The following is a 21,010-nucleotide window of genomic DNA, read 5'->3' as shown; positions in this document are numbered from 1 at the left end:
TTTGACTTCAGCTCCTCTCTTTCTCTGGTGTCTTCATCATAGCCACTGCCATTTTTCCCACTCTCCTTCTCAACGCTGCACATTTCTCTTCTGTTGGAAGACTGCGAGGTTTTCCGGATGGGAGGCAACGGCTCGGAGGGAAGGAGCATAGAAGGAGATAGCCGGAAAGATTCGGAAAAAATGAACCTAGTCAGCCCTGCAAAGAAGAAACAAAAAATGTAACTGAGGCAGCAAAGCAAACTTAAAGCATCAGAAGCTCCATATTTTGTGGGAGAAAATCCTTGAAAACTCCTAAATAGCTGCACAAGTTGACATTTCCAGGTATGAAGACCCTTGAAGCACTCCAGAGGAAAAGCCCTGTCCCGCTTGCACAGAGCTCCCACAGGAACAGCCTGGCCTCTGGGCTGGCCTGGGACAGCAGGGAGCCCAGAGCCCTGGGCTTTGCAGCCATGGCTCAGCTGCACATGCAGCCTCCTGCTCCTGTCCCTGCCCCACAGCTGAGCAGCCCTACAGCTGCACGGGGCACTGGCAGCAGCACAGCTCATTGAAGGGGGCACATGCAGGGCAGAACTGTTCCCTTTGCTCAGATTCCCTGCCCCTGGGGTTTATTCCCTGCTTTCTTTCCTGCCAAATACCACCGCAAAGATCACCTGCAACAAAACATTTCTGATCATGGCAGTTAAAACACATTAAGTATTTCCTAAATGCAAAGAGCAGAGTGTAAAGCATAAAAAGAAGACAGGGATAAAATCTGTGTTTCTTTATCCCAGTACAATGGTGACCTCATTTACAAAAGAGCATCTGACAACCTTTGATGAGGTAGGTAATTTCTAGGCCAGAATCAATCCAGCAAAAATGTCACCTGAGCAATACTGAGCAGTAATTCTCCCCAACTGCATTCAGCATTGCAGCTGCATATCAGCAATTAAGGAGTCTTTCCAAAGGGGCTGTACCCAGGATTTGGCAGAACAAACCCTGAGCAAAGGGACCAGGACATCTGATCCCTTTTCCTGCAGCAGCAAAATTATGTCTTCAAGTCTCATCTCTCCTATCAGTAAATTCCCAGAGATGGCAAAGGAACAACTGACTTTCATTGAGGCTTCCAACTTGAAAGCACTGGCTGACACAGATGCACCAGAGACTGCATTTTGTCTGGCACAATTCTACTTGTCAGGGATCAGGCAAGGCAGGCAGGGAGGGACAAGGCAGAAGGCATCTCCTCCTGCAGCCTCAGCCTGCAGCACTGACCCAGGCAGAGAGAGTCGGGGAAGAGATTTGTCATGGTGAACCTGCCATAGGTGGCTTTGGGCTTGTGCTGTCAGAGGATGACAAACTCAGACCCTGCATAGGCTGCATCCATTTGGAAACCTCCTTCTCCTTAACTGGAAATTTCACAAGGACTTTCCCTCAGAGGAGGTTTCCCTATTTCTCGCAGTGCAGAACCAGTCAATGTCCATGTATCTCCTTCAAATCTCAAAGGGTTCAGCTCAGTAACTGCCCCAAGGACAGGTTTTCTCCTTCAAGGGTAAGACAAATAACTGGGAACATTTCCCATTTTATGCTCAATATCTGCTTATTCTCTACTAACTGTGACACTGGAAATGCTGCAGGGAGATGAAGGGCAAGTGCTGGATGGAGAGGAATGTTTCCTTTTCCTGCACTGCATTTCCAGGGTCCCAAGGTACCACTCCAGCTCCAGCCACTCAGCACTTCACACTGGAGGAATTTTCACTGCACCACCACAGCACACTCCCAGTGACTGGGCTCTCCAAGTGTCCACTGAGCCCATCAAGGAATTGAAATCAATTTAAAGAATTTCTGAAAAGAATTATTTTTAAACCAAGCTTTCAAAATATCACTTCTATGTCAAAATTCTTAAGGTCATTTGAGGACAGATATGCCCTGTACCAACCTCCTTCTTCAGATTCATCATCTTCACTTCTGCTGCTGGGTGTGGACCTTGAGAAAATGGAAGACAAAAGAACAGATGAGGAGATAGAAAGAGAAGGGAGGGAATGTGTGAAGCATGAAAGGAGGCAAACCTTCTTAGCTTGGTCACTCTGATGAAGGAGGAAATGCAACACAGAAACTAAAGAAGATGCAAAGCTGATTCATTGTCCTTAAGCTCTCAGTTGCTGGAGTCAGACAGAGCTGGCCAAGCTCTGGCTGAAACACAGCAGTCATTCTTCAACTTGCATCATAACCCCCCAGTTCTGCTGTCTCTCCTTTTGGAGCCAAGTGGCTCCTACAGCCCCTCTGAAGCAGCAAGAGCTGCTGAGCTGAGACACGAGTCTCTATGGAGGGCAGGTCCTTTTGTACTGCTGCAAAGCTTGACTTTGCCTGTTTGTGCCTTACACTGGTGACAGTCTCGTGCTCCATGTGGTCAGAGCACTGCTGTCTCCTGAGAATGATATTACACCTCCTTACTCTTTCAGAAAGAAAAAGGCTATTTCACACACAGCTGCTATGGAAGGATATTTAGATTGCACTTTAAAAGCCCTACAGAAGATTTTCAACGTGAGTGATACTTCTGTGACTCCATTATTGCTACCACTCTGATAAGCTTGACAGCTACATTTTCTCACACCTCTCCAAGCCAATATCTTTCCATCAGCTACAGTCCTGTACCTCTTCTCAAGCATATTGCTCTTTTTGATCTTAAGCCCAGATTGAAATATTAAACATCAATTGGGTTATGCAGCTGTACCCCAAAACTTCTCTGGGATCTCATTTCACAGTCGAGGCCCAGGCACAGAGAATTTGCACCTTAGGTTTATTTTGGGATCCCTTTTCTTTCAAACAGTTGGCAACACACAATGGTCTCCAGAATCTGACAGTTACATCTATGAAGTAATTGATTCCCAAAGCTAGTTTTCATCAACCTTTTTTCTGTAAGCCTCACTCAGTTCTGTGTTGGGGATTGTCACTATATTTTTCTTGTCAAAGTATATGTCCTGGCAAATAAACTACAGCATCTGACTTTAAAAGTTAAAGAATCAGAACTGGAATTTGCAGACACCTTAATAATTGCCAATATTTGTCCAATCATATTCTTGTGGCTGCAGAAGCTGACAGTGAAGGATCACAGTATTCAAAGATCTGCAGCATCCAGACCCATGCAATACAGTTCCCAAATGACACCACAAACATTACAGAGGGAATCAACAGCCAGGTCCAGAAGAGGACCTGTCTTGAGGAGCTTTTCAGCCCTGCCTCCTCTTCCCTACCACCACCACCTCTGCTCTTGGGCCATATGGTGCTGGGTTTGACATTGGTCTGGATCACCACAGATAGGGCCAAATGCTGAATACACAGAGGTTTGCCTAAATACATGGGAGAGCTGACTGTGCAAAATAACCTCACGAGATGGGAAGAGCGAGGTGAACAGCACACTGGAGCAGCAGACACCTTGGCTTACCTCATCTCCAGGGACTCTTGCACATCCAGCTGCAGAGAGCTTTGCAGAGACCCTGCAGCACTGCCAACATCGGGACTTACTGCCCTGCGTATCGGGGGGATCAAAGGCAGTCCCAGTGATTCCTTCTTCTTATCCCCTTCAGTGGGATACAGCAAGGAAGCCTGCAAAGAGTAGAACACAGTGTTCACATCAAGCAACTAGTCTTGTCCCCATTCATGCCCCAAGACATTTAGCTATGGACTAAATGGGGGACCTGGCAGGAAAAGACAAGTCAGACTGATGGAGCAGCTTGGGCCAGGATTGGGAATGAAAAGGGAAGTGCTGAGGGAGAACCCAGAAACCCTTCAAAGTCCTCTCCTGCTATTGTTACACACTGAAAATGTGAAGTCTGCACCACACACCCATTGCAAAGACATCCTGAAGCTCAGTGTCCAGCTGAGCTCTTCCTTGGCTCAGCTGCTTCCCTGGGCTCACTTCACAGGGAGAGTTCTCCAAGCTCTGCCGGCAGCACATCGACTGAAAATCTCCCACACAGGACATAGCTTGCTCTCCTTACCTTACACCTTTTTCCTTTTGACTTCAGCTCCTCTCTTTCTCTGGTGTCTTCATCGTAGCCACTGCCATTTTTCCCACTCTCCTTCTCAAAGCTGCACATTTCTCTTCTGTTGGAAGACTGCGAGGTTTTCCGGATGGGAGGCAACGGCTCGGAGGGAAGGAGCATAGAAGGAGATAGCCGGAAAGATTTGGAAAAAATGAACCTAGTCAGCCCTGCAAAGAAGAAACAAAAAATGTAACTGAAGCGGAAAAGCAAACCTAAATCAGCCGAAGCTCCATATTTTGTGTGCGAGACTTCCTGAAAACTTCTAAATAGCTGCACAAGTTGACATTTCCAGGCATGAAGACCCTTGAAGCACTCCAGAGGAAAAGCCCTGTCCCGCTTGCACAGAGCTCCCACAGGAACAGCCTGGCCTCTGGGCTGGCCTGGGACAGCAGGGAGCCCAGAGCCCTGGGCTTTGCAGCCATGGCTCAGCTGCACATGCAGCCTCCTGCTCCTGTCCCTGCCCCACAGCTGAGCAGCCCTACAGCTGCACGGGGCACTGGCAGCAGCACAGCTCATTGAAGGGGGCACATGCAGGGCAGAACTGTTCCCTGGGGATGAGCTCAGGCTCTCTAGGCTGGCACAAGACCCTTCCTCCTGCCAGAGAGCAGCCCAGCTCCCACCTTATCTCATGGCTGAGGCATGCTCAAAAGGGAAGAAGTGAGTTAGGTGAACTCCCACCTTTACAATCAATCCATCTAATGCATGAGCCATCCAGGGGGGTTTTGAATTATTCCCATGATCGCTTTGGTTGCTATTTTTCATGGAACTAACATCACTAGAATTCCTCTGAACTGTATGGAGCTGGCAAGCCAGGAGACACAGCTTCTACTACTTTGCTTATGTGTTGCTCATTGCCCATCCACTGCTTTGGGAACTCTTTCCTTCCTCCAAAGAGATGCCAGACACAGAGGTCTCCAGAATTTGACAACTACACCTAGGAAGTCATTGCTTTCCAAAGCTCGTTTTCATCGCCCTTGTTTCTGTAACTCCCACTCAGTTCAGGGTGGGGTTTTGTTGGTTGCTTTTATTTCTCTTCACAGTAAAGGAAGTGCTGGCACATGAACAATGGCACCCCTGTTAGAAGTGAATAAACCTTTGTACTCCCCTTCACATGTCCTCAGTGTTCAAGGAGCCCAAATGTGGTGCAAACAAATTGGTTTTCCAACATTGCACTTTGCTCAGATTCCCTGCCCCTGCGGTTTATTCCCTGCTTGCTTTCCTGCCAAATACCAACACAAAGATCACCTGCAACAAAACATTTCTGATCATGGCAGTTAAAAACAATTAAGAATTTCCTAAATGCAAACAGCAGAGTGTAGAGCATAAAAAGAAGACACGGATAAAATCTGTGTTTCTTTAGCCCAGTACAATGGTGACATCATTTACAAAAGAGCATCTGGCAACCTTTGATGAGGTAGGTAATTTCTAGGCCAGAATCAAACCAGCAAAAATGTCACCTGAGCAATACTGAGCAGCAATTCTCCCCAACTGCATTCAGCATTGCAGCTGCATATCAGCAATTAAGGAGTCTTTCCAAAGGGGCTGTACCCAGGATTTGGCAGAACAAACCCTGAGCAAAGGGACCAGGACATCTGATCCCTTTTCCTGCAGCAGCAAAATTATGTCTTCAAGTCTCATCTCTCCTATCAGTAAATGCCCAGAGATGGCAAAGGAACAACAACTGACTTTCATTGAGGCTTTCAACTTGAAAGCATTGGCTGACACAGACGCACCAGAGACTGCATTTTGTCTGGCACAATTCTACTTGTCAGGGATCAGGCAAGGCAGGCAGGGAGGGACAAGGCAGAAGGCATCTCCTCCTGCAGCCTCAGCCTGCAGCACTGACCCAGGCAGAGGGAGTCGGGGAAGAGATTTGTCATGGTGAACCTGCCATAGGTGGCTTTGGGCTTGTGCTCTCAGAGGATGACAAACTCAGACCCTGCATAGGCTGCATCCATTTGGAAACCTCCTTCTCTTAAATCGGAAATTTCACAAGGACTTTCCCTCAGAGGAGGTTTCTCTATTTCTTGCAGTGCAGAACCAGGCAATGTCCATGAAACTCCTTCAGATCTGAAAGGGTTCAGCTCAGAAACTGCCGCAAGGAAAGGTTTTTCTCTTTTAAGGGCAGGACGAAGGAGTGAGAACATTTCCCACTTCATGCTCAATAACTACTTTTTGTCTATGAATTATGACACTGGAAAGGCTTCAGGGAGATGAAGGGCAAGTGCTGGATGGGGAGGAATGTTTCTTTTTCCTGCACTGCATTTCCAGGGCTCCAAGGTGTGGCAGTGGTGTCAGGGGAGACAAAGAGTTAACATTGTCCCACCCCAAACCCCTTGTGAAGGGCAGCCCAGGAGTTCTGATTGGGTTTGAGTCCCTGGGGGGTTTCTCCCTTGCTGTGCTTCTACTGGTCCCTGACCCTGAACTCCACCCTCAAAGGTGGAAGCCCTAGGTTCTGTCCCTCAAAAGCCCCTGCTGTGCCTCTGTTTGGGGCTCTCTGTTCTGGACCTGACTTTGTTCCCATGCTGAATAAATAGTTTCATGAACGGGAGCCCGTCTCGGTTGGTGTTTCATGCTGGTCCCCAGAATCCTGCTGCTTCCCTGGACGAGATCCCGAGGTTGCTGATTGCAACAAATGGTGGAGAATGTGTGGCATCCAGCAAAGCAAGAGAACAGCAGGACCGGCTCCATGGACACCTCGTAATTCCCTGGCTGATGGCTTGAGAGCCAGCAAGACCGCCGCCTTGGAAATGAGGACTTGAGAGTACCTGACAGGGAGACTGGGTTGAGAATGCCTCGGGCATGGGGAAGAAACAGGCTTATGGAGGTGTGGGAGCCGAGACCAGACACTGGGACAAACACCTTACATCACCCAACGAGACGTATTATGGACGATTATATTAATATTATGGGCGATTATGGACGGTATGGCTCTTCCAGTGGACTGTTTTTTGTCTTCTGTGAAGTTCCTTTTATTTTTCTGCTGTATACCTCCCTGTACCTTCCCCTCTCCTCTGTTCCTAAGGGCAGGACAAAGGGTGAAGAAAGCCAAGATGGCTCGGGGCTGCTGCCGTCTCCCCATCACCCCGGTGTCTTTCTGCCATCCCATCCCCTGTTTTCCTGAAGGCAGGCAAGGGACGGAGAACATCCAGAGTGATGCGGGTCTGCTGCCGTCTGCCCGCCGTTCCGTGTCCTCCTTCACCCCCTGTCTTTCCCTATTCCCCGTTCCCGGTTCGGGAAACTCCGTCCCGGACCCCCCCCATCCCAAGATGGCGCCGGCCACACGGTCTGGGATCCTTTGTTTCCCGCCTTGCTCCTTCTTTTCGGTCCCGACCCTTCCCTTCCCCCAGTAACTCCTGCTTCGCTCCCAGCCCTTTGTTCGGCTGCTCCACCCCTGGGGGCTCTGCTTTTTCCATCGTGGGCAACACCTCCTCCGGGGAAACAGAAACTGTAACCCGAGCTCCCAGAGCCAGCGTTTCACCAAGATCATCTAAAGCGGTGACGCACACATGGGAGCCGAGCGGAAGCTGGAGATGGAAGAACTCTGCCCCTCGTAAAAGGAGACCTAAGAGCTGCACCCTTCCTCAAAGAGAATCCTAAACTGGAAGAGACTGAACTAAAAAAACATTATCTTTGTATTGAGTACCATCACTGTTTCATTTGCCCGGCATGGTCCGAGATTTAAGTGTTTGTTTATAATTTTGGTTTTTTTCTGTTTGCCTAATGTGTTTTGTGATTGAGTTTTTGGCATCCCACAAAGAAAAGCGGGTGCTCTGTGGAGGAGGTGAGATTTTAAAGTGTATGTTTGGAAACATTTTAAGCTCCTAATTAAAATTTGAAAAAAAAAATAAAAAATAAAAAATAAAAAAGGAGCAGATGTGGCAGCGGCCTCAAGGGAGACAAAGAATTATATTGTCCCACCCCAAACCCCTTGTGAAGGGCAGCCCAGGAGTTCTGATTGGGTTTGAGTCCCTGGGGGGTTTCTCCCTTGCTGTGCTTCTACTGGTCCCTGACCCTGAACTCCACCCTCAAAGGTGGAAGCCCTAGGTTCTGTCCCTCAAAAGCCCCTGCTGTGCCTCTGTTTGGGGCTCTCTGTTCTGGACCTGACTTTGTTCCCATGCTGAATAAATAGTTTCATGAACGGGAGCCCGTCTCGGTTGGTGTTTCATGCTGGTCCCCAGAATCCTGCTGCTTCCCTGGACGAGATCCTGAGGTTGCTGATTGCAACACCAAGGTACCACTCCAGCTCCAGCCACTCAACACTTCACACTGGAGGAATTTTCACTGCACCACCACAGCACACTCCCTGTGACTGGGCCCTTCAGGCATCCCCTGGGCCCATAATGGAATTGAAATTAATTTAAAGAAATTTTAAAAAGAATTATTTTCAACCAAGCTTTCAAAATACCACTTCTGTGTCAAAATTCCTAAGGTCATTTGAGGACAGACATGCCCTGTACCTACCTCCTTCTTCAGACTCGTCATCTTCGCTTCTCCTGGTGGGTGTGGACCTTGAGAAAATGAAAGACAAAAGAACAGATGAGGAGATCGAAAGAGAAGGGAGGGAATGTGTGTAGCATGAAAGGAGGCAACCCTTCTTAGCTTGGTCACTCTGATGAAGGAGGAAATGCAACACAGAAACTAAACAAGATGCAAAGCGGATTCAGTGCTGTTGGGAAGGTAGAATCAGAAAGGAATTATAAATATGACTCTTTAGCCAGAAAGTCTAAGGAAGAAATACAAATGAAAGCATGGTTTGAATAATTCAAAGAAACCGGTCTGGTATGCCAGAGCACATTTTTTTTCCCCCAGTAAAACTAAGCTGAGACCCCTCTCCCCAGCTTTATAAGGAAAAGTCTGAAGTACCCCTGAGACACCTAAAAATATGCAAAAGCAGAAATTTCTATAGGGTGCACACAAATGTTACTGTATTAGTATACTTATAAAGATTGGTTGGTAAAAAAGTAGAATATTCAAATGTACAGGTTATAGAAGTAATTGTAAAGGAGACTTCGATCTCTTGCTACTCTTTTTCCGGCTCTCTCATTTCTGTCCTGTTACTCTTTTTCTAAGCTATCTTAAGTCTTAAAATCATGTATTCATCTTCTACCCTCTCTTGTATTATTTCCTCTGAGCCTGCTTCGAGCTTCATCTGTTGGCTCTCAGCAGAGTTCTCTCTCCCACGTCCTGAAATAAACTACAAACATCTAACTCGACTATAGAGGTCTCTGCCGTGTGCCAGACCGTCCGCGCCCCGAGGTATCTCTTAGACATTGTCCTTAAGCTCTCAGTTGCTGGAGTCAGACAGAGCTGGCCAAGCTCCGGCTGAAACACAGCAGTCATTCTTCAACTTGCAACATAACCCCCCAGTTCTGCTGTCCCTCCTTTTGGAGCCAAGTGGCTCCTACAGCCCCTCTGAAGCAGCAAGAGCTGCTGAGCTGAGACACGAGGCTCTATGGAGGGCAGGTCCTTTTGTACTGCTGCAAAGCTTGACTTTGCCTGTTTGTGCCTTACACTGGTGACAGTCTCGTGCTCCATGTGGTCAGAGCACTGCTGTCTCCTGAGAATGATATTACACCTCGTTGCTCTTTCAAGAAGAAAAAGGCTTTTTCACACACAGCTGCTATGGACAGGATATTCAGACTGCAATTTAAAAGCCCTACAGAAGATTTTCAATGTGAGTGATACTTCTGTGACTCCTCTTTTATTGCTACCACTCTGATAAGTTTGACAGCTACATTTTCTCACACCTCTCCAAGCCAATATCTTTCCATCAGCTACAGTCCTGTACCTCTTCTCCAGCACCATGCACTTTTTGATCTTAAGCCCAGATTGAAATATTAAACATCAATTGGGTTATGCAGCTGTACCCCAAAACTTCTCTGGGATCTCATTTCACAGTGGAGTCCCATGCACAGAGAATTTGCATCTTATGTTTACTTTGGGATCCCTTTTCTTTCAAACAGTTGGCAACACACAATGATCTCCAGAATCTGACAGTTACATCTATGAAGTAATTGATTCCCAAAGCTAGTTTTCATCGCCCTTGTTTTTGTAACTCCCACTCAGTTCTGTGTTGGGGATTGTCACTATACTTTTCTTGTCAAAATATATGTCCTGGCAAATAAACTACAGCATCTGACTTTAAAAGAATCAGAACTGGAATTTGCAGACACCTTAACATTAGCCAATATTTGTCCAGTCATATTCTTGTGGCTGCAGAAGTTGACAGTGAAGGATCACATTATTTAAAGATCTGCAGCATCCAGACCCATGCAATACAGTTCCCAAATGACACCACAAACATTACAGAGGGAATCAACAGCCAGGTCCAGAAGAGGACCTGTCTTGAGGAGCTTTTCAGCCCTGCCTCCTCTTCCCCACCACCACCTCTGCTCTTGGGCCATATGGTGCTGGGTTTGACATTGGGCTGGATCACCACAGATAGGGCCAAATGCTGAATACACAGAGGTTTGCCTAAATACATGGGAGAGCTGACTGTGCAAAATAACCTCACGAGATGGGAAGAGCGAGGTGAACAGCGCACTGGAGCAGCAGACACCTTGGCTTACCTCATCTCCTGGAACTCTTGCACATCCAGCTGCAGAGAGCTTTGCAGAGACCCTGCAGCACTGCTAACATCGGGACTTACTGCCCTGCGTATTGGGGGGATCAAAGGCAGTCCCAGTGATTCCTTCTTCTTATCCCCTTCAGTGGGATACAGCAAGGAAGTCTGCAAAGAGTAGAACACAGTGCTCACTTTACGCATCCAGTCTTGCCCCCACACATGCCCCAAGACATTTAGCCATGTTCTTCACTGGGGCCTGGCAAAAGAACAGAAATCAGACTGATGGAGCAGCTTGGGCCAGGATTGGGAATGCAAAGGGAAGTGCTGAGGGAGGACCCAGAAACCCTTCAAAGTCCTCTCCTGCTATTGTTACACACTGAAAATGTGAAGTCTGCACCACACACCCATTGCAAAGACATCCTGAAGCTCAGTGTCCAGCTGAGCTCTTCCTTGGCTCAGCTGCTTCCCAGAGCTCACTTCACAGGGACAGTTCACCAAGCACTGCCGGCAGCACATCGACTGAAAATCTCCCACACAGGACATAGCTTGGTCTCCTTACCTTACACCTTTTTCCCTTTGACCTCAGCTCCTCTCTTTCTCTGGTGTCTTCATCGTAGCCACTGCCATTTTTCCCACTCTCCTTCTCAACGCTGCACATTTCTCTTCTGTTGGAAGACTGAGAGGTTTTCTGGATGGGAGGCAACGGCTCGGAGGGAAGGAGCATAGAAGGAGATAGCCGGAAAGATTCAGAAAAAATGAACCTAGTCAGCCCTGCCAAGAAGAAAAAAAAAATGTAACTGAGGCAGCAAAGCAAACCTAAATCAGCCGAAGCTCCATATTTTATGTGCGAGACTTCCTGAAAACTCCTAAATAGCTGCACAAGTTGACATTTCCAGGCATGAAGACTCTTGAAGCACTCCAGAGGAAAAGCCCTGTCCCGCTTGCACAGAGCTCCCACAGGAACAGCCTGGCCTCTGGGCTGGCCTGGGACAGCAGGGAGCCCAGAGCCCTGGGCTTTGCAGCCATGGCTCAGCTGCACATGCAGCCTCCTGCTCCTGTCCCTGCCTCACAGCTGAGCAGCCCTACAGCTGCACGGGGCACTGGCAGCAGCACAGCTCATTGCAGGGGGCACATGCAGGGCAGAACTGTTCCCTGGGGATGAGCACAGGCTCTCTAGGCTGGCACAAGACCCTTCCTCCTGCCAGAGAGCTGCCCAGCTCCCACCTTACCTCACGGCTGAGGCATGCTCAAATGAGAAGAAGTGAGTTAGGTGAACTCCCACCTTTACAATCAATCCATCTAATGCATGAGCCATCCAGGGGGGTTTTGAATTATTCCCATGATCGCTTTTTTTTTATTTTTCTAAAACTAGCATCACTAGAATTCCTCTGAACTGTATGGAGCTGGCAAGCCAGGAGACACAGCTTCTACTACTTTGCTTATGTGTTGCTCATTGCCCATCCAATACTTTGGGACCTCTTTCCTTCCTCCAAAGAGTTGCCAGACACAGTGGTCTCCAGAATTTCACAACTACACCTAGGAAGTCATTGCTTTCCAAAGCTCGTTTTCATCGCCCTTGTTTCTGTAACTCCCACTCAGTTCAGGGTGGGGATTTGTTGGTTGCTTTTATTTCTCTTCACAGTAAAGGAAGTGCTGGCACATGAACAATGGCACCCCTGTTAGAAGTGAATAAACCTTTGTACTCCCCTTCACATGTCCTCAGTGTTCAAGGAGCCCAAATGTGGTGCAAACAAATTGATTTTCCCACATTGCAATTTGGTCAGATTCCCTGCCCCTGGGGATTATTCCCTGCTTGCTTTCCTGCCAAATACCAACACAAAGATCACCTGCAACAAAACATTTCTGATCATGGCAGTTAAAAACCATTAAGAATTTCCTAAATGCATACAGCAGAGTGTAGAGCAGAAAAAGAAGACAGGGATAAAATCTGTGTTTCTTTATCCCAGTACAATGGTGACATCATTTACAAAAGAGCATCTGACAACCTTTGATGAGGTAGGTAATTTCTAGGCCAGAATCAATCCAGCAAAAATGTCACCTGAGCAATACTGAGCAGTAATTCTCCCCAACTGCATTCAGCATTGCAGCTGCATATCAGCAATTAAGGAGTCTTTCCAAAGGGGCTGTACCCAGGATTTGGCAGAACAAACCCTGAGCAAAGGGACCAGGACATCTGATCCCTTTTCCTGCAGCAGAAAAATTATGTCTTCAAGTCTCATCTCTCCTATCAGTAAATGCCCAGAGATGAAAAAGGAAAAGCAACTGACTTTCATTGAGGCTTTCAACTTGAAAGCACTGGCTGACACAGATGCACCAGAGACTGCATTTTGTCTGGCACAATTCTACTTGTCAGGGATCAGGCAAGGCAGGGAGGGAGGGACAAGGCAGAAGGCATCTCCTCCTGCAGCCTCAGCCTGCAGCACTGACCCAGGCAGAGAGAGTCGGGGAAGAGATTTGTCATGGTGAACCTGCCATAGGTGGCTTTGGGCTTGTGCTCTCAGAGGATGACAAACTCAGACCCTGCATAGGCTGCATCCATTTGGAAACCTCCTTCTCCTTAACTGGAAATTTCACAAGGACTTTCCCTCAGAGGAGGTTTCTCTATTTCTCGCATTGCAGAACCATTCAATGTCCATGTATCTCCTTCAAATCTCAAAGGGTTCAGCTCAGAAAGTGCCCCAAAGGAAAGGTTTTCTCCTTCAAGGGCAGGACGAAAGAATGGGAACATTTCCCATTTTATGCTCAATATCTGCTTATTCTCTATTAACTGTGACACTGGAAATGCTGCAGGGAGATAAATGGCAAGTGCTGGATGGAGAGGAATGTTTCCATTTCCTGCACTGCATTTCCAGGGCCCCAAGGTACCACTCCAGCTCCAGCCACTCAGCACTTCACACTGGAGGAATTTTCACTGCACCACCACAGCACACTCCCAGTGTCTGGGCTCTTTAGGAGTCCACTGAGCCCATCAAGGAATTGAAATCAATTTAAAGAATTTCTGAAAAGAATTATTTTTATCCAACCATTTAAAATATCACTTCTGTGTCAAAATTCCTAAGGTCATTTGAGGACAGACATGCCCTGTACCAACCTCCTTCTTCAGATTCATCATCTTCACTTCTGCTGCTGGGTGTGGACCTTGAGAAAATGGAAGACAAAAGAACATATGAGGAGGATGAAAGAGAAAGGAGGAAATGTGTGTAGCATGAAAGGAAGGAAGCCTTCTTAGCATGGTCACTCTGATGAAGGAGGAAATGCAACACAGAAACTAAAGAAGATGCAAAGCTGATTCATTGTCCTTAAGCTCTCAGTTGCTGGAGTCAGACAGAGCTGGCCAAGCTCCGGCTGAAACACAGCAGTCATTCTTCAACTTGCATCATAACCCCCCAGTTCTGCTGTCTCTCCTTTTGGAGCCAAGTGGCTCCTACAGCCTCTCTGAAGCAGCAAGAGCTGCTGAGCTGAGACACGAGTCTCTGTGGAGGGCAGGTCCTTTTGTACTGCTGCAAAGCTTGACTTTGCCTGTTTGTGCCTTACACTGGTGACAGTCTCGTGCTCCATGTGGTTAGAGCACTGCTGTCTCCTGAGAATGATATTACATCTCGTTGCTCTTTCAAGAAAAAATAGGCTTTTTTACACTCTTATGATAAGTAAAGATATTCAGACTGCACTTAAAAAGCCCTACAGAAGATTTTCAATGTGAGTGATACTTCTGTGACTCCTTCTTTATTGTTGTCACTCAGATAAGCTTGACAGCTACATTTTCTCACACTTCTCCAAGCCAATATCTTCCCATCAGGTATAGTCCTATTACTCTTCTTTAGTAACTTTCCTTCGTTGATCTTACGCTCTCACCGAAATGTTAAATGTCGATCGGATTATACATCTATACCCCAAAACATCTCTGGGATCACATTTCACAGTGAGGGTCCAGGCACAGAAAAGTTACATCTGACATTTACAGAAACAACACCCTAATTTCCAGACACCTCTAAAGTAGCCAATATTTGGGCAAACATGTTAATGTGGCTGCAGAAGTTGACAGTGAAGGATCACAGTATTTAAAGATCTGCAGCATCCAGACCCATGCAATACAGTTCCCAAATGACACCACAAACATTACAGAGGGAATCAACAGCCAGGTCCAGAAGAGGACCTGTCTTGAGGCTGTTTTCAGTCCTCCCTCCTCTTCCCTACCACCACCTCTGCTCTTGGGCCATATGGTGCTGGGTTTGACATTGGTCTGGATCACCACAGATAGGGCCAAATGCTGAATACACAGAGGTTTGCCTAAATACATGGGAGAGCTGACTGTGCAAAATAACCTCACGAGATGGGAAGAGCGAGGTGAACAGCACACTGGAGCAGCAGACACCTTGGCTTACCTCATCTCCTGGGACTCTTGCACATCCAGCTGCAGAGAGCTTTGCAGAGACCCTGCAGCACTGCCAACATCGGGACTTCCTGCCCTGCGTATCGGGGGGATCAGAGGGAGACCCAAGGACTCCTTCTTCATATCCCCTTCAATGAGATTCACCAAGGAAGCCTGCAAAGAGTAGAACACAGTGCTCGCATCAAGCATCCAGTCTTGCCCCCACGCATGCCCCAAGACATTCAGCTATGGACTTCATTGGGACCTGACAGGAAAAGACCAGTCAGACTGATGGAGCAGCTTGGCCCAGGATGGAGAATGGTGCCCTAGGACAGGCAGGTGGTGGGGGAGAGATCATGTCACACATTTGCCACCTCTCCCCTCATGCTCACTTCTGTACAAGTATAACTGCATTCCCAGCTGGGAATTATCCACAGGTTTGGCATCAAGATGTTCTCAGGTGACGATGCCTCCACTGGCCTTTTGGATGTATGGGAAGCTGTTTAGATCCCTGTAAACTCCCTGCCCCTAAAGCACCTAACAACCATTGCTGATTTCCAGCCACATCCCCACAAAGCCATTCTGCAGGATGGCAAAACCTGCTTTTCTCAAGCCCCTCATTTCTTTTGCTGCTGCCCTTCCCTCCTACAGTTCCCCAGCAGCCTTTGAGGCCAGAAGCTGCTGAGCTCTCAGGATGCTCAGAGCTCTCCAGCTCCCACACATCCAGCATCTCAGGCTCACTGGCATTTAGGAAGTTCAGCAGAGCTCTCTGATCTGTGGCTCTATGCAAGGTCTCTCCCTGCCTAAGTTGCTCCAGGGCTCCCATGCCATGACCAGGAAGGGGGGTGGAGGAAGCAGGGACAGATGCACACCCTTCCTTAGTATCCCATCATTTCTGGCACAGCTAAAAAGCCAAATCAGGACCTGTTCAATCTTCAGTGAAAACATCAGTTCCTGTCAGGGATACACGGGGCCCTTTCTCAGCAAGGCTGAGACCAAGTACCCAAGCCTTTGACTGGACATTCAGTCTGCCAAAGCTGTTGTCCATCTGCCTCCTCCTGCACCCCATGGCAAACCCAAAACAACTGCAGCTCCTGGCCCTGCTGCAGAGCTAATGGTGTGGCTGGGCTCTGGGCTGCTCTCCCCATGGCCACCTCCCACCCCTTCCTTATGGACAAAGCCACGCCAGAGCACACAGCTGCCCAGAAGCTGATGAAGTCTAGAAACAACATCACAGACAACTGTGCAGAAGGCCATGGCTGTACAGCTCCAAAGCTGAGACAACCTGGAACTGACTGTGCAGGACTGCCTGTTCCAGCAAACATCCCAACCAGACAAGGCTGAGACAAAACACCATCCAGACATAGAGATGTTTCACAGATACTCGTAGGTTACTAAATGTAGAAGGATTGCTTGGCCAGAGTGGACAACTTTACATGCTCTGACTGCTTCTGGGTGTTCTCTCAGCCACAAGACAGAGGAGGGACCACGGCATAGCCCAGAAACACTTCAAAGGCCTCTCCTGCTCTTGACAGATGCTGAGGACATGAAGTCTGCACCACACACCCATTGCAAAGGCATGCTGACCTGCAGTATCCAGCTGAGCTCTTCCTTGGCTCAGCAGCTTCCCTGGGATCACACCACAGGGAAAGCTCTCCGAGCTCTGTCTACAGCACAGAAACTGAAAATCTCCCACACATGACTTAGTTTGATCTCCTTACCTTACGTCCTTTTCCCTCTGAACGTGACTCCTGTTCTTTTCCACTGTCATTGTCATTGCCAGTGCCACTTTTCCCAGTAACGTGCTCTCCGATGCAGCTCTTCATTGGCTTGGAAGAGCTCCTTGGGATGAGGGGCATTGGCTTGGAGGGAAGGAGCACAGAAGGATTTGCCAGAGAAATCCTCTTGGCAAGAGGGTAGCCAGTAAGTCCTGCAAAGTGGAGACACAAAATATAACACAGGTTGCAGTGCAAACATAATGCATCTGGAGCTCCATATTTCATGGGACAGACTTGCTGCAAACTTCTAAATAGCTGCACAGGGAAACCTGCTCCTGACTGCAGCCGCTTGAGGCAGGCCAGGGGACACCCTGCCCCACTTGCACAGAGCTACCACAGGAACACTCTTTGGGACCTCTTTCCTTCCTCCAAAGAGATGCCAGACACAGAGGTCTCCAGAATTTGACAACTACACCTAGGAAGTCATTGCTTTCCAAAGCTCGTTTTCATCGCCCTTGTTTCTGTAACTCCCACTCAGTTCAGGGTGGGGATTTGTTGGTTGCTTTTATTTCTCTTCACAGTAAAGGAAGTGCTGGCACATGAACAATGGCACCCCATGTTAGAAGTGAATGAACCTTTGTACTCCCCTTAACATGTCCTCAGTGTTCAAGGAGCCCAAATGTGGTGCAAACAAATTGATTTTCCCACATTGCAATTTGGTCAGATTCCCTGCCCCTGGGGATTATTCCCTGCTTTCTTTCCTGCAGAGACACCAAATACCAACACAAAGATCACCTGCAACAAAACATTTCTGATCATGGCAGTTAAAAACCATTAAGAATTTCCTAAATGCAAACAGCAGAGTGTAGAGCAGAAAAAGAAGACAGGGATAAAATCTGTGTTTCTTTATCCCAGTACAATGGTGACATCATTTACAAAAGAGCATCTGGCAACCTTTGATGAGGTAGGTAATTTCTAGGCCAGAATCAATCCAGCAAAAATGTCACCTGAGCAATACTGAGCAGTAATTCTCCCCAACTGCATTCAGCATTGCAGCTGCATATCAGCAATTAAGGAGTCTTTCCAAAGGGGCTGTACCCAGGATTTGGCAGAACAAACCCTGAGCAAAGGGACCAGGACATCTGATCCCTTTTCCTGCAGCAGCAAAATTATGTCTTCAAGTCTCATCTCTCCTATCAGTAAATGCCCAGAGATGGCAAAGGAACAACAACTGACTTTCATTGAGGCTTTCAACTTGAAAGCATTGGCTGACACAGATGCACCAGAGACTGCATTTTGTCTGGCACAATTCTACTTGTCAGGGATCAGGCAAGGCAGGCAGGGAGGGACAAGGCAGAAGGCATCTCCTCCTGCAGCCTCAGCCTGCAGCACTGACCCAGGCAGAGAGAGTCAGGGAAGAGATTTGTCATGGTGAACCTGCCATAGGTGGCTTTGGGCTTGTGCTGTCAGAGGATGACAAACTCAGACCCTGCATAGGCTGCATCCATTTGGAAACCTCCTTCTCCTCAACTGGAAATTTCACAAGGACTTTCCCTCAGAGTAGGTTTCTCTATTTCTCCCAGGGCAGAACCAGGCAATGTCCATGAATCTCCTTCAGATCTGAAAGGGTTCAGCTCAGAAACTGCTGCAAGGAAAGGTTTTCTCCTTCAAGGGCAGGACAAAGGACTGGGAACATTTCTCATTTCATGCTTGTCATGGGGTAGCTTTACCTTTAAGACAGCCTAGAAAGAGGGGTAGTTGAAGCTGCTGGTGGCTGACGGGAGTTTTTTTTCCTGACCGATTATCGGTCATTTCCAAGAATTGACAGCAGATCTGACCATTAAAAAGTGAATTCAACTTGTAAACACCCCCTTAAGAAGTACACACAGAATTCTCTTATTCTCTTTGGTTTCCAGCTTCTGAGGAGTTAGCAAGGCTCTGTCTCGGCCTCTTCCCCTCCTCTCCAGGCCGACAAGGCCACGGGGTGGAGGGGTGGAGGGGGAAGAGAAGCAGCGCTGGTCAGCCGAGCTTGGTTTTCAGTTTTTGCTGCTAGACTGAAATTTGACACCATGAACTCTTGCAATTTTCTTAAAGCTTTTAATTCTTTTACTACTTGGATAAACATACAGATTACTCCTTTTCTCAGAAAGACAGAGAAAGAGAGAGACAATCAACACAGAGAAGACATCACAGAACCACCAAAAACAGTGAAGAAAAGAGTTAAGTTTAAATAAGAAAGAAAGAATAAGGAGATGCTTTACAGCTGAAATATCTTTCTGTTAAAGCTATGGAGATGGACAATAATAGTATAAAAAGACTCCTTTAATTCATGATAAGAGTATTGGGAGGAATAAGAAATTCAAAGTGTAACTTTTGAACAAAAGAAAGAGAGTACTTGTGATACTGTGAATTGCTGGAATTGAGTTGAGTGAAGATTTTGAAGCTTTGGGGGGCGAAGAGAAAACTGTTTTCCAGGAAGGCTCACAGAAACAGATGAAGAAGACTTCTGCCTTTGAATGACTTATCCTTAAAAATAAAATCCCTAAGCTCAGTGACCCATACACACCTCGGAGAGATGTGAAATGGGAGGAGAAGATCTAATGACAGATTTCCGGGCAGCTGGCATTAGAGAAATAGAAAACTATGACGAAAAATAGTTTTCTCGTGAGAAACTACGTAAGTTAACAGAAAGAGACTTCTGTTTCTCTACAAAGACTGATGAAAAGACTGTAGCAAGAATTAAGACTTGTTTTTAACCACCAAAGTCCTAAAGTTATTTGTCTCTATGTTGTCATGTGTACAGAGAAATCGTTAAGATATAGAAGGGGGTTTTCTAAAAGTTTATTCTGCTGTTCTTATTCTTGTAGTTTGTTAATAAACTGTCTTTATTCCTTATAAGTCTTAAGCCTGTTTTGCTCTTGTTCTAATCCATATCTCACAACAAGAAATAAGTAATTTTTTTAGTTACTGGTTTTAAAACCACGACAATACTCAATGCCTGCTTATTCTCTACTAACTGTGAAACTGGAAATGCTGCAGGGAGATGAAGGGCAAGTGCTGGATGGAGAGGAATGTTTCCGTTTCCTGCACTGCATTTCCAGGGCCCCAATGTACCACTCCAGCTTCAGTGAAACAACTTTCACACTGGAGGAATTTTCACTGCACCACCACAGCACACTCCAAGTGTCTGGGCTCTTCAGGAGTCCACTGAGCCCATCAAGGAATTGAAAACAATATAGAGAAATTTTGTAAAGAATTATTTTTAAACCAAGCTTTCAAAATGTCACCTCTGAATCAAAGTTCCAATGGTCATTTGAGGACAGACATGCCCTGTACCTACCTGTAAGCTGAGATTTCATGTCCTTGCTTCTGCTGCTGGATCCTGGCCTAGAGAAAATAGAGGAAAAAAAACATATGAGGAGGATGAAAGAGAAGGGAGGGAATGTGTGTAGCATGAAAGGAAGGAAGCCTTCTTAGCATGGTCACTGTGATGAAGGAGGAAATGCAACACAGAAACTAAACAAGATGCAAAGCTGATTCATTGTCCTTAAGCTCTCAGTTGCTGGAGTCAGACAGAGCTGGCCAAGCTCCGGCTGAAACACAGCAGTCATTCTTCAACTTGTATCATAACCCCCCAGTTCTGCTGTCTCTCCTTTTGGAGCCAAGTGGCTCCTACAGCCCCTCTGAAGCAGCAAGAGGTGGTGAGCTGAGACACGAGGCTCTATGGAGGGCAGCTGCTTTTGTACTGCTGCAAAGCTTGACTTTGCCTGTTTGTGCCTTACACTGGTGACAGTCTCGTGCTCCATGTGGTCAGAGCACTGCTGTCTCCTGAGAATGATGTTACACCTCCTTGATCTTTCAGGAAAAAATAGGCTTTTTCACATTCAGCTGCTAGGGTAGGATATTCACATAGCACTTTAAAAGCCCTACAGAAGATTTTCAATGTGAGTGATACTTCTGTGACTCCTTCTTTATTGTTGTCACTCAGACAAGCTTGACAGCTACATTTTCTCACACTTCTCCAAGCCAATATCTTCCCATCAGGTATAGTCCTATTACTCTTCTCTAGCAACTTTCCTTTGTTGATCTTAAGCCCTCATAAAAATACTAAATTTAAATCGGATTATACATCTATACATTAAAACATCTCTGGTATGCATTTAAAAGTGAGGGTCCAGGCACAGAAAAGTTACATCTGACATTTACAGAAACAACACCCAAATTTCAAGACATCTCTAAAGTAGCCAATATTTGGGCAAACATGTTAATGTGGCTGCAGAAGTTGACAGTGAAGGATCACAGTATTTAAAGATCT

The 21,010-nt window shown here is 46.9% G+C and overlaps 1 protein-coding gene across 1 annotated transcript in view; it reads right to left on the bottom strand.

Annotated features, from left to right (window-relative positions):
- LOC147655082 (uncharacterized) overlaps positions 1–21,010 on the bottom strand; it is a 262,971-nt gene that overhangs the window by 227,797 nt on the left and 14,164 nt on the right. The window contains exons 7-16 of the mRNA XM_086878879.1: positions 20,036–20,082; positions 16,699–16,907; positions 14,991–15,151; positions 13,700–13,746; positions 11,147–11,358; positions 10,592–10,752; positions 8,484–8,530; positions 3,975–4,186; positions 3,419–3,579; positions 1,913–1,959 (exon numbers count right to left, since the gene is read on the bottom strand). Coding sequence (XP_086735005.1) covers positions 1,913–1,959; positions 3,419–3,579; positions 3,975–4,186; positions 8,484–8,530; positions 10,592–10,752; positions 11,147–11,358; positions 13,700–13,746; positions 14,991–15,151; positions 16,699–16,907; positions 20,036–20,082 — 1,304 coding nt within the window. The remainder of the gene's footprint in view (positions 1–1,912; positions 1,960–3,418; positions 3,580–3,974; positions 4,187–8,483; positions 8,531–10,591; positions 10,753–11,146; positions 11,359–13,699; positions 13,747–14,990; positions 15,152–16,698; positions 16,908–20,035; positions 20,083–21,010) is intronic.

The sequence above is a fragment of the Cyanistes caeruleus genome, chromosome 2 (assembly GCF_971803275.1).
Source record: "Cyanistes caeruleus chromosome 2, bCyaCae1.hap1.1, whole genome shotgun sequence".
Taxonomy (NCBI): domain Eukaryota; kingdom Metazoa; phylum Chordata; class Aves; order Passeriformes; family Paridae; genus Cyanistes; species Cyanistes caeruleus.
This window is presented reverse-complemented; position numbering and strand designations above follow the sequence as displayed.